Below are 16,098 nucleotides of genomic sequence, written 5' to 3'. Positions count from 1 at the left end.
GCGAACCTATAGGAAATGCAGCGGCCACACTCAGATCCAGCAAGCAGGCAGGAGCCTGTGGTGACTGGGTCTCCCTCCCCAGGCATGGGGCTGGGCTTTACTCGGGGCCACGAGATTGCTCCCCGAGCTGGACTGAGGTTCAAAGAGCACCTCACCAGAGAAGGTGCTCGGGCAGGCCGGGTGACTGCCTCTCAGCAGACCAGGGTGGGTTTCCAGGTATCCCAGTAACAGCCTTGCTAGTTGGGGGTGTACTGTGCTTTTCCCCCGGGTGGGGGCTCCTGGCGTGCCACTGCCACTCAGCAGCTCTGAGCCCGGAAGCCCACAGGCACCCATAGACGATGGCCTTGCACAGGCTGTGAATGGATGGTGGTGAGGCCACGGCCACAGGAAGACAATTCACACCTTTTGTAAGATGATTTATTTCACTTATCAACAACATGGGGTCAGAAAAGCCCAGCTGTAGGGGATCCTTTTATTACTAGAACCAGTCTCGGGCAACTCTATGTAACTCTGTTCCTTTTCCAAGCTTTGGGAGCTTGCAATAGCTCGAGCCTCTGGATGCTAGGCAGGCCACAGGCTCACTCGACCCCTTCCCTGCCCATGGAAAGGGGCGCGGTGTGCCTCGGCCCCCTCACCCACGGGGCCAGTCCCCGGGTCCCTTTGGAGAAGGGTGCCCTCTCAGCCCAGCAGGGAGTAGAACCAGGCACTGGGGAGTCCAAGACAGCTGGTGACACCATGCCCAGTCCAAGCTGAGGAGTGGGCCCGGTAAACTCCTCCAGAGAACCAGAGCCCTCCGCAAGCATTCCCCACTGCAGGGTGATCACAGCCCCGGGTCCGCTGAGCTCCCCAAATCACCGCTGTAGACTGGCGGGCAGACTGGTGGGAAGGATGGGTAGCAGAAGCCGGCAAGCAGGCAGTGCCAGCAGGGGGGGCCGCCTGGGGGCCCACTGCCCTCAGAGCTCCTGCCACCTTCCCCTGTGACACCAGGTGCCAGAGCCCTAGTCCTCGCTTGAGTTGTCAAATTCCTCCCAGTCAGACACGCTCATCACCTCGGAGGCAAAGTCCGGGTCGGCCTGGCTGCGGTCAGGGGTCCCACGAGGTGGCTCCAGGAGCAGGGAGCGGGGCAGGGTGAGTACGCAGGCTGCCAGGCCTGAGATGGAGTTGTCTAGCTGCGGCCCCTCCTCCCAACAGTCCTTCTCCACATCGTAGATGTGCACGTAGCCCGTGCGGCTGCCTCGGTTGTGTGAGCGGCCACCCAGCACGTAGATCCTGGTGTCCAGCACAGCAATGCCAGGCTCACCGTGCCCGGCTGGGAGCGGGCACACGGATGACCACTGCCCAGACGTGCAGCTGTAGCAAGCCACCTGCAAAGCCAAGGTCACAGTAAAGCTGGGCACCTGCCAGGACAGGGCTGCCGGGCCGCCCTGGGCCAGCTGGGCAGGGCAGCACTCTCGGCCAGATCCTGGATTCAGACCAAGGCTGAGGGACACAGCCAGGCTCCCCTGGAGGAAGAGTCTGGGGCCAGCGTCAAAATGTCCTGTCCATGGGCCAGGCTGACGCTCTGTCCCGCCTCCAGGGCCCTCAGCCAGCCTGCGGACTCAGGTGTGTGGCACCTCCCCACTGGCACGCTGTTCTTCTCTAAGGTCTGGGGTTCTCTCCCCTCCACAAGACTGAAACTGACCAAAGACATGGGCCCCAGCTAACTCCCTCACAGCACCAACTCCAGGGGGAAGTGCAGATAAAATGTGGAAATAGTCAGCTTGCTGACCATCAACGGTCTCACGTCTCCAAAATTCCCCCAAACGGTAAACAAACACGTGGGAAAATGTTTCACTTACTCGTAATCAAGAAATGGAAAACCGGAGTTAAATGTGTCCCTGACAACTAGCTGCCACTGGGGTAAGAAAAATCACAAGGCCCAGTGCTGACAGATGCGCAATGAAGCCGTTCATCTCTGTGCTGGTCTGACACTCCGGGAAAGCTGTCTGACAATATGTATTAAGAGCCACAAAAATCTTATCTTTTTGACTTAATAACCACCTTTGGTTCTCCCTCCGTGGTAGGCAAAGAAATGACCTCTAAAGAAGTCCGTGTCCTAAATCTCTAGAACTTGTGTTACTTTACGTGGCAAAAGGAACTCTGCAAACATGCTTCAGGGTATGGACCTCGAGGTGGGGAGGTTATCCTGGACTCGCCGGGCAGCCCGTCTAATTGCACAAGTCCTTGAAAGCAGAGGGGAAAGTCTACCAGGAGAGAAGAGAAGTCAGAAGGACAACCTGCCGTTGCTGGCTGAGGACGAAGCGGGCCCAGGCCAGGGAACGCAGAGACCTCTAGAAGCCAAGAAGGGCCTTTAGCCGACAGCCAGCAAAGAAACAGGGACCTTAGTTCTACACACGCAGGGAAGTGAACTGATAACCTGAGTGAGCAAGGAGCCAGATTCTCCCCTGGTGCCCCAAAAAGGACATCTGGATTTTAGCCAGTGAGACCACATCAGACTTAGGATGTACAAACTGTAAGAATACGCTTACATTGTGTCAAGTTAGTAAGTTGGTGGTGATTTGTCATGGCAGCCATAGGAAACTGATCCAGGAGGGCCCAGGGCTTCTCTCCACTTGGGGCCTGTTAAGACACACCGCTGTGCCCCGCCCCTGGACCTTCCAGGTCAGTGGGTCTGGGCTGGGGCCTGAGAACCTGCATTTCTAACAAGTTCCCAGTGATGCGGATGCTGCTGGTCTGGGACCACACTTTGAGAAACAGAGCTCTCACCTAAGAAAGCAATCCAAAATACCTGAAACGCACTACAAAGTAAATATTACTTTTGTTACTTGGAATAGTCAAAACTTGGACCAAGCCAAATGACGTACCCACGTGACAGAATACTGCATGGCCGCTGAGGTAGGCTATGGAAATCGAGTATTAAACTGGACAACAGTTGTAAAACGACAAACTTCAGCCAGAAGCAGAATGGAATGCTCTTTACCTACAATTAGGTGGAAACCATGCACAGGCAGGACTAAAAAGCAGTGGCACTGAGCAGAATTATGGGTGCTTTTCCTCAGCCTTATCCATTATTCAAAGGACCTGCAATGCGGTTATACTAACTTTATAATTAATGTTTTTAATAATAAAAACAAATGAAAGCACCCTGCCTGATGCTATGATGGTGGATACATGTCATTGGTCCAAATCCAGGGAATGCAGACCACCCAAGAGCGAACCCTGATGTAAACTATGGGTTTGGCGTAGAACGTGTCATGGTGGGTTCATGGATTGTAACAAATGTCCCACTCTGGTGGGGGATGTTGATGGTGGGGGAGACCACGTGTGCAGGGATGGGGGTATATGGCAAATCTCTGCACCTTCTGTTCAGTTTTGCTGGGAACCTAAAACTGCTATAAAAAATACAGCCTATTTAATACAAAGGCATACATGCTGCAATTAATTTTTCACCTGGAACAACTGGAAGGGATGAGAAGAACACGCGCACGGGCAGCCCAGCTCTGCTCACCTGGTGCACATCTCTCCTGTAGCCAGCGTCATTGTTGCTGCCCCCGATCACGTACAGCTTGTCCAGGAGCGTGGCCATGCCGTGCCAGGCCCGCCGCACGGGCCCATCAGCCAGGCTGTGCCAGGTGTTGCTGTCGGGGTCATAGCAGTGCGTCTCCTTCAGGTAGTCCTCTCCTCTGCGACCACAGGTAACGTACATCTTCCCCTCCAGCGTGGCGCCCGCGTGGGCATACACCTGCCACCAAAGAACCGGGGGTGTGTGGGGAGGGGGTAAGAGTGCCGTGAGGGAAGGCAACCAGGGGCCCTCACTGAGGCCGCTCATACCCCACAGCTGCACACCATCCCTCGTGGTGTCCCCAGCTTCCACCTCACATTCTGCTGAGAACGCTCCCTGATTCGGTCCTAGTCATCCAGCCTGACCTTACCCCAATAGGGGATGAGTCTACGGACCCAGAAGTGACTCTGAGCTTCTACAAGGGGGAGAACAAAATCTATGCCTGTCCCTTGCCTTATTTTTTTTTTTAAAAAGATTTTATTTATTTGACAGAAAACAGCCAGCGAGAGAGGGAACACAAGCAGGGGGAGTGGGAGAGGAAGAAGCAGGCCCCCAGCGGAGGAGCCTGATGTGGGGCTCGATCCCAGAACGCCAGGATCACGCCCTGAGCCGAAGGCAGACGCTTAACGACTGAGCCACCCAGGCGCCCCCCTTTCCCTTGCCTTAAAGGAGACATCTGCAGGGGGGCTCAAAGCAATCAAAGCACAGCCTGTTGAGCCCGTCACAGGAGGAGACAGCACTTCTGCGATTACCTAACCCACCTTCAGTGGCCTCCACTTCTCCCCCACTCCCCATGACCAGCCAATCCTCCAGGCCTGTTGACTCCACTTTCACAATCTGTTCACAAATAATATCTAACGATATGGTGAGGAGGAAAGTGAGATGCAAAATCAAACACAGAGAACAACGCCATTTTAGTGATGGTTATGTGTGGGGGAAGAAAATACACCACCCTGCTTTTGATTTTGGTCCTCAGACTTAGGCAGGGGACAGAGCAGTGGGCAGGACATAAACCAAGGGCTTGGGTCTTCTCTCACCAATGGTGGGGACCTAGGGAGGTTTTGGTGTTTGCGTTTTTGTTTAAGATTTATCTGATTGATTGATTTGACACACACGGAGAGAGAGAGAGAGAGAGAGAGAGAGAGAGGGAGAAGGAGAGGAGCGTACAAGCAGAGGGACAGGCAGGCAGGGGACAGGCAGGCTCCTCACTGAGCAAGGAGCCTGATGCAGGACTCGATCCTAGAACCCCGGGATCATGACCTGAGCCAAAAGCAGATGCTTAACCGACTGAGCCACCCAGGCGTCCCTTGGGTTTGTTTGTTTAACTAAGCTTTTCATTTTGAAGTAAGCGTAGATTCACACGTAGTTGTAAGAAAATACTACAGATGCCCACGTACCCTTTACCCAGGCTCCCCAATGACAGGAGCTGGCATAACTCTAGCACAAGGACACAACCAGGATGCTGACGCTGACACAGTCAAGACACAGGACACCTCCATCTCCACTAGGCTCCCTTCTGCTGCCTGTTCGTAATCACAGCCACAACCCTCCCCCCGCCCCGAACCCCCTCTTTAATCCCTGTCAACCACCAATCTGTTTCCCTATTTCTATAATTCCGTCATTTCAAGAGTATCATATGAATGGAATCACGCAGCACGTAACCTTTTGAAACGGGCTTTCTACGCTACCTCGGGTTTAGACCGTTGTCCGTTTTTATTGCTCAGTAGAATTCCAGCTGCGCATCTGCTACACTTTGCTTAGCCATTCACCTGTTGCAGGACACCAGCTTTGTTTCCAGTTTCTGGCTGTTACCACTAAACCGCTATACATGTTTGCATACAGTTTCCATCTTTCTGGGATAAATGCCCAGGATGGCAACTGCTGGGCTGCATGGTAGTTGCAAGTTAACTATTTAAAGACCTTGTGTTATTCCTTCCCAGTGCAGCTGTGCCATTTTACATTCCCAACAGCCACGTACGGGCCACCTGGCTCCTCTGCAGCCCCGCCAGCACTGGCTGCTGCCACTAGTTTTTCGTTTAGCCACCCCGATGGCGGGGTTTTCTCACTGTGGGTCTGAAATGCGCTTCCCTAATGGCTAATGATGTTGAACATCTTCTCACGTGCTTGTTTGCCGTCTGATATCCCCCCTCCGTAGTTCTCATGAAGTCCCATTTATCGGTTTTTCTTTTTATGGCTCATGATTTGGGGGTCATGTCTAAGTACTTGTGGCCCAGGCCTAGATCCCAAAGATTTTCTTCTACTTTTTTCCCCTAAGTACTGTATAGATTTACATTTTACAGCTAAGCTCGTAAACCACTTTGAGTTAATTTTTGTATGAAGTATGAGACTTGGGTCGATGTTCATTTTCTCTGCTTGTGGATTCCAGCTGTTCTCGTATAATTTGTTGGAAAGTTATCTTTTTTCCATTCAATTGCTTTTGCACCTTTGTCAAAAATCAGAGGGACACATCTGTGTGGGCTCTCCATTCTGTTGCACTGATCTACGTGTGCATCCCTGTGCCAACACCACGGTTGTGACACCGTAGCTATGTAGTAAGTCTTGAAATTGGGTAGATTGATTCTTCCCATTGTATTCCTTTACATTCTTTGCTTTTTGAAGATTTTACTTAGGGTCCCCTGGGTGGCTCAGTCGTTATGCATCTGCCTCTCCTACTCCCCCTGCTTGTGTTCCTTCTCTCACTGTGTCTCTGTCAAATATTTATTTGAGACAGACAGAGAGTGAGTGAGAGAGAGAGCACAAGCCAGGGGGGAAGGCAGAGGGAGAAGCAGACTCCCCACTGAGCAGGGAGCCCGATGCAGGACTCGATCCCAGGACCCCGAGATCACGACCTGAGCTGAAGGCAGACACTTAACAGACTGAGCCACCCAACCACCCCCTTCCCACTTTATTCCTTTACAAAACTGAGGTATTCTAGATCCTTTGCCTTTCCACATAAATCTCAGAATAGTCTCATCTATATTTATAAAAACTGCTGCTGGAATTTTGATAGGAATTGAGTTAAACACCATATATCAATTTGGGAAGAACGACATCTTTATTACTTGAGTCTTCCAATCCATGTACATGGTATGTCTCCCCCCTTATTTACATCTTCTTTTATTTCTTTCATCAGCATTTTATAACTTTGAGCATATAAATTCTATGTGTTGTTAAATTTACACCTAAGCATTTCATTTTTTTGAGCAATTATAAATAGTACTTTCCATTTCAGTGTCCACATATTCATTGCTAAATATACAAAAATGCAATTCATTTCTGCAGGTTTATCTCATATCCTACAATCTCACTGAACTCCCTTATTAGTGCTAGGATTTTTTTTTTTATAGATTCCTTTAAGATTTTTATTTATTTACTTATTTGAGAGAAAGAGAAAATATGTAAGCAGGGGAGGGGGAGAGGGAGAGAGAGAACCTCAGGCAGACTCTGTGCTGAGTGTGGAGCCCGATGTGGGAATCGATCTCATGACCCTGAGATCACGACCTGAACCGAAATCAAGAGTTGGACACCTAACTAACTGAGCCACCCAGGTGCCCCTGTAGATTCCGTTACACTTTGGACAATTTATTCATCTTTAGGGTCAGTTTTACTTCTTCCTTTTCAATCTGGATGTATTTTTTTCTTTTCTTGCCATGTTTCACTGGCTAGACCCTCCAGGACTATGACGGATAAGAGTGGTGAGAGCAGACATCCTTGCCCTGCTCCCCATCTTAGGAAAAACATTCAACTCAGTCTTTCACCATTAAACACAATATTAGCAGTAGGATTTTAGTAGATGTTCTTCATCAAGTTAAGGAAACTAGTCTCTATTCTTATTTTTTTAGTTTGATCATGAACGGAGGCAAAATATTGTCAAATCCTTTTCCTGCTTTGACTGATATGATTGCATGATTTTTTAAAAAAGATTTTATTTATTTATTTGACAGAGATAGAGACAGCCAGCGAGAGAGGGAACACAAGCAGGGGGAGTGGGAGAGGAAGAAGCAGGCTCATAGCAGAAGAGCCTGATGTGGGGCTCGATCCCATAACACCGGGATCACGCCCTGAGCCGAAGGCAGACGCTTAACCTCTGTGCCACCCAGGCGCCCCTGATTGTATGATTTTTAACATGGTGGATTATACACTGATTTAATTTCAAATGTGGAACTAGCCTCCCATCTCTGTAATCAACTCCATTTGTCATGCATTTCTTTTATTGAGGGGGATAATTCTATTTGCTAAGATTTAAGGAAGGACATTCATATGTAGATTTATGGGAGATTTGTCTTTTTTGGGGGCTGTCTTTGTGTGGTTTTGTTATCAAGTTAATGTTAACCTCATAAGATGAACTGGGAAGTATTCCCTCCTCTTCCATTTTCTGGAAAAAAAAAATATGCAGAATTGTTAACTTTCAAATGTTTAGTAGAATTCCTCAATAAAACTATCTAGGCCTGGATATTTCTTTTTGGGAAGTTCAATTTCCTTAACAGGTAGAGGATTATTCAAATTATCTATTTAGCTTTGAGTCAGTTGTGTTACATTGTACTTTTTGAGGAATTCATCTGTAACCAAGTTTACACGTGTAGGGTTGTTCACAGTATTCCCTTCTCATACTTTGATGTCTGCAGGGTTTGTAGTAATGTCCCATTTCTCTTGATATTTTAAATTGTGACTTCTCTTTCTAGAGGTTTGTCAATTTTATTTATCTTGTTAAGAGCCAGTTCTTTTTTTTTTTTTTTTCTTTGTAAGATTTTATTTATTTGACAGAGAGACACAGTGAGAGAGGGAACACAAGCAGGGGGAGTAGAAAAGGGAGAAGCAGGCTTCCCACTGAGCAGGGAGCACGATGCAGGGCTCGATCCCAGGACCCTGGGATCATGACCTGAGCCAAAGGCAGACGCTTAACGACTGAGCCACCCAGGCGCCCTAAGAGCCAGTTGTTTCATTGATTTTCTCTCTTGTTTTTATGGTTTGAACTTCACTGATTTCTGCTCTTTAATATTTCTTTTGCTTGGTTTGGTTTTATTTTGCTCTCCCCCCCCCCAAGTTCTTAAGATAGCAGCTTATATTGTTGATTTTTCTTCTTTAATGTATGCTTTTAGTGTCACAAATTTCTCTCTCAGCACAGCTATAGCTTGATGCCACCAATGCTGACATGCTCACTTTCCATTTTCATTCGCTTCATGGTATTTTATTATTCCCCCTTGACCTGTGGATTATTTAGACGTGTGTTTAGTTTCCGACTGTTTGGAGATTTTCCTGTTAACTTTTTTTCCCCCTGTTAACTTTCTGTTGGTGATTTCTAGTCTGAGTCCATCTGAGACAGAGAACACAGTGAGGGTTTCAATTTTTATACATTTATCAAAGTTGGCCTCCCATGGGTGCTATCAGCCTCTGTACTTACAAGACTGGGGTATACGAGACAAAAAGAAAACCCAGGGAACACATTACTGTACGGTGTTGTTTCTCAGGTCCTGAGATCCCTAGATGAACTGTCTTCTCTCAACCATTATGATCTTAAGGGTTTTTTATGTATATATAGAGAGAGTGTCCAGCAAAACTCTAGTGTCCAGAGTTTTGAGTTGTACTTAGCAAGAGGAATTAATTAGGAAGAATACATCTACTCTATCTTCCCAGAGGTGTGAGTTCTCTGGGGAGGTTTTTAAGTGAGAGAGTTCCCTGCAGAGATCCCCTTTTTCTCCTCTGGAACACAGGAAGTAGGCCAGGGAGTTCATGGTCTGTGGGGGGCATGTCAGCAACCAGTTGTTAATAATGCCACACTGGTGGGACTCGGCATTATATGGGTCCCTAAGAAACAGGTAAGAGAATGTGACAAACTGATGAGGCTGTGTGACAGCCTTTTCCCTCAGTCATTTACTATGTCTGACTGTGGGTTCTAAATTAGCAATGTGGGCTGCCTATCTGCCTTCTCCAGGACCTGTGGGCCCCCTCTGCACACAGGAGAAAATGCCCTTGCTCTCTGGCAGGTTTCCCATCTATCTCCCTGGCCGCCCCTCCACAACCCTCTCATAGTCCCTCCTCCTCTGAGCTGATCACAGCTGTTCCCACTGCCAGCACACCATCATGTCCTGACAAATCCTCCACCTATCTCCTGGCTGACCACTCCCGAGCTTGACTTTTAATGTCAAACTGACATTTCCCATTGGAATAGTTATCATGTTCTACATGGAACCCTTCCTTTTCTTTTTCATTCCCAAACCCATTTGTCCTCCTGGTCAGCGGCTTAGCCATCCACCCAGGTGCTCAAATCTGGAGCCTGGGTGTCTTCCATGATCTATCTTTCATTCTCTAACATCTGATCCATCAACAAGTCTGGTCCGTTTACCTCCAAACTACACCTCGAACCTGCCCATCTCTCTTCTTCCCCATAGCCTCTACCCTAGGACAAGCCACCATCGCCCCCACCTGGTCCACCAGATGGCTCAGGAGCTGCTCCTCTCCATCCTGTCTCTTCACAATCCCTCCTCATGCCAACCCTCTTTCTCAGAATTGGGAAGTCCCCCTCCTAGCCTGGGAGCTCCTTCTTCCCTCTCCCTTGGTCTACTCAACATCTCTTCAGATGGACCTTCCCCAGTCTTTTCAGATTAGTCCTGCCAGAGCCCCCACCCTGCGCAATGCTGAGCTCAACCCTCTCCATTTCCTTCATCACACTTAGCACAATCGGCAATTACTTCACTGATTTGTTCAGTGGTTAAGAGTGGTCTCTCCTATTAGGCTGTGGACACCGTGATCTGGAGGGGAACTTTTCTCATCTTTTATCACCATTGGATCCCCGGGCTTGGTATATGGTAGGTGCTTAATAAATAGTAGCTGTATAAATGAATGGTATGAAAGAAGGAAGAACAGTGACAGAATGAACCTGGTTGAAGGCCGAGGCTGCCCCTCTGTGGCCACATCGGAGAACTGCAGCTTCCAGACAAACACTCCCTGGAGCCCAACACCACCCATTCCTACTCACTCCTTTCCAGAACAGAATTCAGAGGTCTACCAGGTCTCAAGGACCCCCTGATCTTTCCCATGCAAAAATCTCTTTCTTTCTCCAGAATAAGGGTAGGGAGTACCCCAGCAGAGGCGTTTCCTTCCCCAGGGAAGCAGAGGAGCACAGAGCAGACCAGCTTTCCCTGCCTGGGAGAGAACCCCTGGCCTCAGAGGCCTTATGGGCCATGGAGAAGAGCTGCACCCATCAAGGAGACCTCAGCCCCCTGACGTCAAAGACTACAGCCTTGGGGGGGATTGGAGAGGGGTGAGAGATAAAGAGAGGAGATGTGGAAAGAGGTTCAGAAAGGCAGGAGCTCTTGTGGCAGAGCCCGGACAACAGCCCCCACATGGGTCCCCACGCCATCCTCTACCTCTGGAGTGCCCAGGGGTACCCCTGGGTACACCTGATCTTTAAAACCAAGCAAACAAATATGAACTACAACTTCTAAAGTGGGTTTTTGGCTTTTCAAAGGCCTCACCTTCCAGGAGGCCCATGGAGAAGTCTGAGGCTCCTGAGCCCTCCTCTATCACAGTTTCCCTCCTGTTTGACAACATCTTTGGACACATTTCACCTCAGCTCAGCTGTGCTGAGGGACAGACCAGGGGAAGGCTTCTGTCTACATTTGAACTGCAAGGTTAAAGCAGCTTCCGGGGGGGGGGGGCACCTGGGTGGCTCAGTTGGGTGAAACTCCAACTCTTGGTTTCAGCTCAGGTTCTGATCTTGCAGTGATAGGATGGAGCCCCGTGTCAGGCTCCATGATCGAGCCCCGTGTCGGGCTCCATGATCTGAGTCTGCCTCAGATTCTCTCTCTCAAATAAATAAGATCTTTAAGAAAATAAAAAAATAAAAAATAAAGCAGCTTCCTGGGACCAAGGTGGTGAGACCAAGATGGGGATGAAATTCTGGGGAATGGGATCTGGTGTACACTTGGGGAGGATCTCCCCAGGGGGCTGGCCGAACCTCAGGGGTCCCCTGCCCCAATCACAGTGCAGAGTCTTTGGAGGTGCCCACTAGGCCCGGTTTCCTGGCTTGACCATCCACTCTCTGCATACCCCGGAAGGAAAGCGGGCAGGAAAAGGCCCCCCTTGGAGGGGTTTCCTTACCTCCCTCTTGAGCGGAGCCACGTAAGCCCAGGAGTTGGTGGCGGGATCGTAGCGCTCCACAGCATTCAGATCATTATGGTAGTCTCGGCCCGCCACCGCATAGATGTACCTGCCCACAACACACACACACAGGTCGGCGTGCTCCTGCTGCAGCGACTGGATCTGGAACCAGCGGTTGTGCCTTGGGTCATACCTTTTGAGAGAACATGAGGGCAGCTGCATCACTGATAGGCCAGAAAGCCCGCCACTGTACGCCGAAGCACACCCCCACCAGCTGCCCTGACACACCAGCACATGCCTACCCACAACCATACCAGCAGGCCACTACATGCCGGAACATGGGTGTGTCCCCAGCACTGAGCCTGGAAGGCATGGCCAGGAGCCCCTCGGGTTTCTGCCCAAAATGCCAGCACCTTCTAGGGGCAATCTCATGGGGGGGTGGTTTCTAGCCCACTCATCTGTCCACCCCAGGTTGTCCCATGGCTGTTCCTACAGCCACCTCCATCTCACCTATCCAAATCCATGGTCCCCATGGCCCTGTTCTCATTCAGGAACGCCCACTTATGGCCCCGCCCCTGGACAGACACAACACCTCCCAGCCTCCAGTCAATGCCAACACTCCCTCTGGGGTGGTCTGCCAGGCTCCTGTCACAGCCCACTCCTCCATCAATTCATGTGCCTCTCCTAAGCTGTCCTGTTGCCAGGAGTGAGAATTATCTCCCATGCTGGACTGGCTGCAGCAGGCCCACGAGGCCAGAGGAGCACTGCTGTACTGAAGGGCTTCCCAGGAGAGCAGCTAGAGGCGGTCAGGGAAGCTGACCACCGCTGAGCTTCTCCGGAGCTCCTGCTGAGCCCCAGCGCTGCAAAGCTCGCTCTCCCGACACTAGGGCCACATTCACGCCCCTTTCCTGGGAGACACAGCTGTCCCCAACCCTGCCTCTTTCTCCATCAACCTTTTAAAAAAGTCATATCCCCAAGCAGCAGCTTCATTCTGAGCTCTTTTGTGCAACTACCCCCTCCCACACCCCTGAGGCCGCTCTGCCCTTCGTTCGCTAATGAAGGCCTTCACATGCTCAACCCATGCGATTTCAGCCATCCCAGGAGACCAACTATCACCCCTCACTTCTTCCTCCCGCATGTCGGACCCACAGAGCAAAGTCCTCCTAGCCATCTCCAGCTGGCTGCTCACTGGTCCTGAATGGAACCCCGTGCTCCCTCTGCTCACCCGATCCCACACTCACCAGCAAGCCCCCACTCATACCAAAATCCTCACTTAGCCTAGCACCTGAGGCCCTTCACAAGCCAGTCCACACTGACCTTGCCAGCACTCAGCCCTGCCCCACTCCATGCCCCAGGCCTGGCACTCTGCAGGACATGGTGAATGGCATGGCACTCTGCTATTTGGATGAATACAGAGGATTACAGAGCCTTGAGTGACCAGGACCCTATCAGCCCGAGCCCCAAAGTCCACTCTCCCCCCAACCTGTGTCAGGCCCTTTCCACTGGACATTCACTCAGGCACCAGCACCTGAGTGCCTGCTTCTGAAGCCTCCCTGCTCAACAGCTCGTGCATAATTATAGCCACTTTCAGATAAGTAGTTTTTATTTCTCCACAGACAGACCAACTCCAAGGGGATAAGCTGAACTTCAACTGGCTCATTAGAGAACGAACAGAGTTTTCTTTGATCAATGCCATATACGGGTCGGTGAAGAGACGGGTTTCATCCTTTACCCCAAAGCACAGGTTAGATGTGCTCTGCAGCTGCTCCTTCCTGCCCGCGCCTTTTGGCCAGCTCTTGGAATGACAGGAAACCTCAGGGGCTGGGGCTAACAGGAGAGAAAAAACATGCGCACGGGTCACGCAGACCCAGGTTCGAGAGCTGTCTGTCCCTGTCCAGTCGGATGCACGCAGGTATTGGTTCTCCTCTCCGGCATTAGTTTCCACACCTGGCCGAGGGGAGGATGCCACCTGCCTACAAAAGCTATCACGAGGGCTCAGAAAGGACAATGCACATGAAAAGGGTCCTTGTTAAACCAGAAGGGAGTTTGTAAAGGACTGGTTCAGGTCTGTATTCCTAGACTTCAATGTAGCTCAGGGCAGATCACTCACCGTCTACTCGATGAACTAAACAAAGATTACCAGCAGTGAAACCATTTGGTCACTCTGCAAATATTCGCTGGCCACCCAACGTGGCTCAGGCATGGTGCTCAGTGCAGGGAATCCCAAGGGAAACGCCAGACAAGTACCCTTCTTGCCACTGTGGAGGTACAGATGGGGTGATCTATCCAGAAGTCATGATCTACTGGGCAGCAGGGGCTGGGAGGGCAGAGCTCTCTCATGGAGACCAGGAAGGGCCTGCCATTTAAGAACTCACTGGCCAGGGACTCAGCCAGTTGAAGGTCTAGGTGGGGACAGGCAGCCCAGGCTAGTCCAGGGGCTCAGCACTCATGGAGGCCCTGCCAACTGACTGGGATGGGCACTTCCCACTACCTTTCCTGTGCACGACACTCATTCACGTACATGTCCCCCCCACCCCCGCTTCCAGTCAAGTGCAAGTCAGCATCTTCCACCAGAGTGAGACAAGACCCACCAGATAGTTCCGCTTGCTTCCTTCTGGTCTCCTGACCTCACAGCTTCCTCGGATGCATTCATATGGATTTGTGGTTTCAGATTTAACACACATGAGCACACACCACACACGCACTACACATACACCATACATCCATAATTTAGACGCAACCACAGTTGCGCCCACTTCTTACTCCCCAGATTTCCCTCTTTATTGGATTGATTTTCTACTGTGTTGGAATAAATCCTCAAGTAATGTTTTTTCTAATAAAAACTAGCTATATAAGGATATCAACCGTTTTCGTCACTTTAAGGCAGATTTTGGATCGCCTTACTGCAAACTCAGAAGCGCAAGCTAGAGTTAATACAAGATGCTCGGAGGTCTTTGTTAAATTGAGCAGACCATTTTTCTTCTGTGTTTCCACAACTTAAGCATTTCCATGACTAGTAATGAAGTCCATTACAATCCAAGAAATTTTTAAAAATATCTTTTGAAATATGAACAGCCACGGAAATGCCTAAGGGCGAAAACAAGTTGCTACCCTAAGTAGAGTCCAACAGGCCATGGGCAAGGCGGGCAGTCAGTACAGGTCCCCCCATCTGAAAGCAGGCTGTTCCTTGGAAACCTCTCAAAAGCTGAAATGGCATAAAACAAAGCAAACAGCATTAATTCACGTGGAAAAAAATTTGAGCGTTCCCAGACCCAAAAAATAACCACTCTCAGGGCTTTTCTGATACCTTAGGTCACTCCTTGCTAACAGACGCACAGAGATAACCACAGATGCTCACAGAGTTCAAAACTCACAGCTGGACGCTGAAATGCTGAGCGTGGTTCCTAGGGAAGGCGCCTGGAGGTGCCACTCTCGCTCAGGGTGCGTGCTGTCTCTCTGTAAAAGCTCGCTGTAAAACCAATGCTGAAACGCTATCTTCGCTTTTCATCTTCTTTTTGTAAAAGCGAAAATCCTCTTTGGAATCTACTGGCTAGCGACAACAGGCACTAATGTAGGTCTTTCACAAAAGCAAAGTGGAGTAACGCAGACTTTGAAAAGCGGGGGGGGGGAGTACAAATACAATTTGCTCCAAGACATCTAACTTCTCATATGCAGTTCCCGTTGTACCGATGCTCTGATACAACCTGGTAAGTCTCCAACACCCCAAATGCAAACCCTAACTGCAAATTTTGTCTTCTTGTATTCCGAGAGTCTGTAGATCCCAAGGCTCGAAAATTAAGGAAGGGGAGAAGGGAGACGACCACACTCTTTAGACCATTCAAGTTAAGATCCATCTGGCAGTTTTAAGTCTATGAGGGGATTAATGGAACTCTCACCCTGTAGAGATGACACCCCAGGGTCCTCCCCACCACCCAGGCAGACACTGCACCCCAACCCCTTTGCACTGCCTCCCCTGCCAGGCAGGTCTCACCCACCCCACCGGCTACAATGATCCAACCTTGTCACTGGAGTTTGAAGCTGCGGTTATCAAACACTGGTGCTGATACTAGCATTGTCCAGAGTTTGGCATGGCGCTCACAGCACATGTTCACCAACGAGAGATTTGGACCGGTCTTGAGTGAAACTGACAGCAAGGCAGTAAAAGGGCAGACAAAGGGCAGGCAGTGGCCCCCCCTGTGGGAAAGCTCCACGGCCTCCCTGTGGGCACACAACCACCCCACTGTATGCTAAGGGCTGGTGACCACAACACCCTAGAGAGGTCTCTTTTGCAGGTCTGTGGGTTGCTCTCAGCAGAGAGGTTTCGCCTTGGCCCTCTAACGGGGAAATAGGCCCCTAAATAAGAAGCTTTGAAGGCTTTTCAAGGGAAGGCTGAACCTGGTGCTGCCACCCCCACTGTGGAGGGTATTTGGTTAGGG

General features: G+C 50.2%; 1 protein-coding gene across 2 annotated transcripts in view; it reads right to left on the bottom strand.

Annotated features, from left to right (window-relative positions):
* Positions 1 to 401: 401 nt before the first annotated feature.
* KLHL22 (kelch like family member 22) overlaps positions 402 to 16,098 on the bottom strand; it is a 37,105-nt gene continuing 21,408 nt past the window's right edge. The window contains exons 5-8 of one of the 2 annotated variants that reach the window (XM_040619561.1): positions 11,663 to 11,855; positions 7,896 to 7,937; positions 3,509 to 3,742; positions 402 to 1,364 (exon numbers count right to left, since the gene is read on the bottom strand). In XM_040619561.1, coding sequence (XP_040475495.1) covers positions 999 to 1,364; positions 3,509 to 3,742; positions 7,896 to 7,937; positions 11,663 to 11,855 — 835 coding nt within the window. In that variant the 3' untranslated portion in view covers positions 402 to 998. The remainder of the gene's footprint in view (positions 1,365 to 3,508; positions 3,743 to 7,895; positions 7,938 to 11,662; positions 11,856 to 16,098) is intronic. The other variant, XM_008697564.2, reaches the window with a different exon arrangement.

This window comes from Ursus maritimus, unplaced genomic scaffold (genome assembly GCF_017311325.1).
Source record: "Ursus maritimus isolate PB19 unplaced genomic scaffold, ASM1731132v1 scaffold_33, whole genome shotgun sequence".
Classification (NCBI taxonomy): Eukaryota; Metazoa; Chordata; class Mammalia; order Carnivora; family Ursidae; genus Ursus; species Ursus maritimus.
The sequence above is the reverse complement of the archived record's forward strand: the minus strand, read 5'-3'. Positions and strand labels throughout refer to the sequence as shown.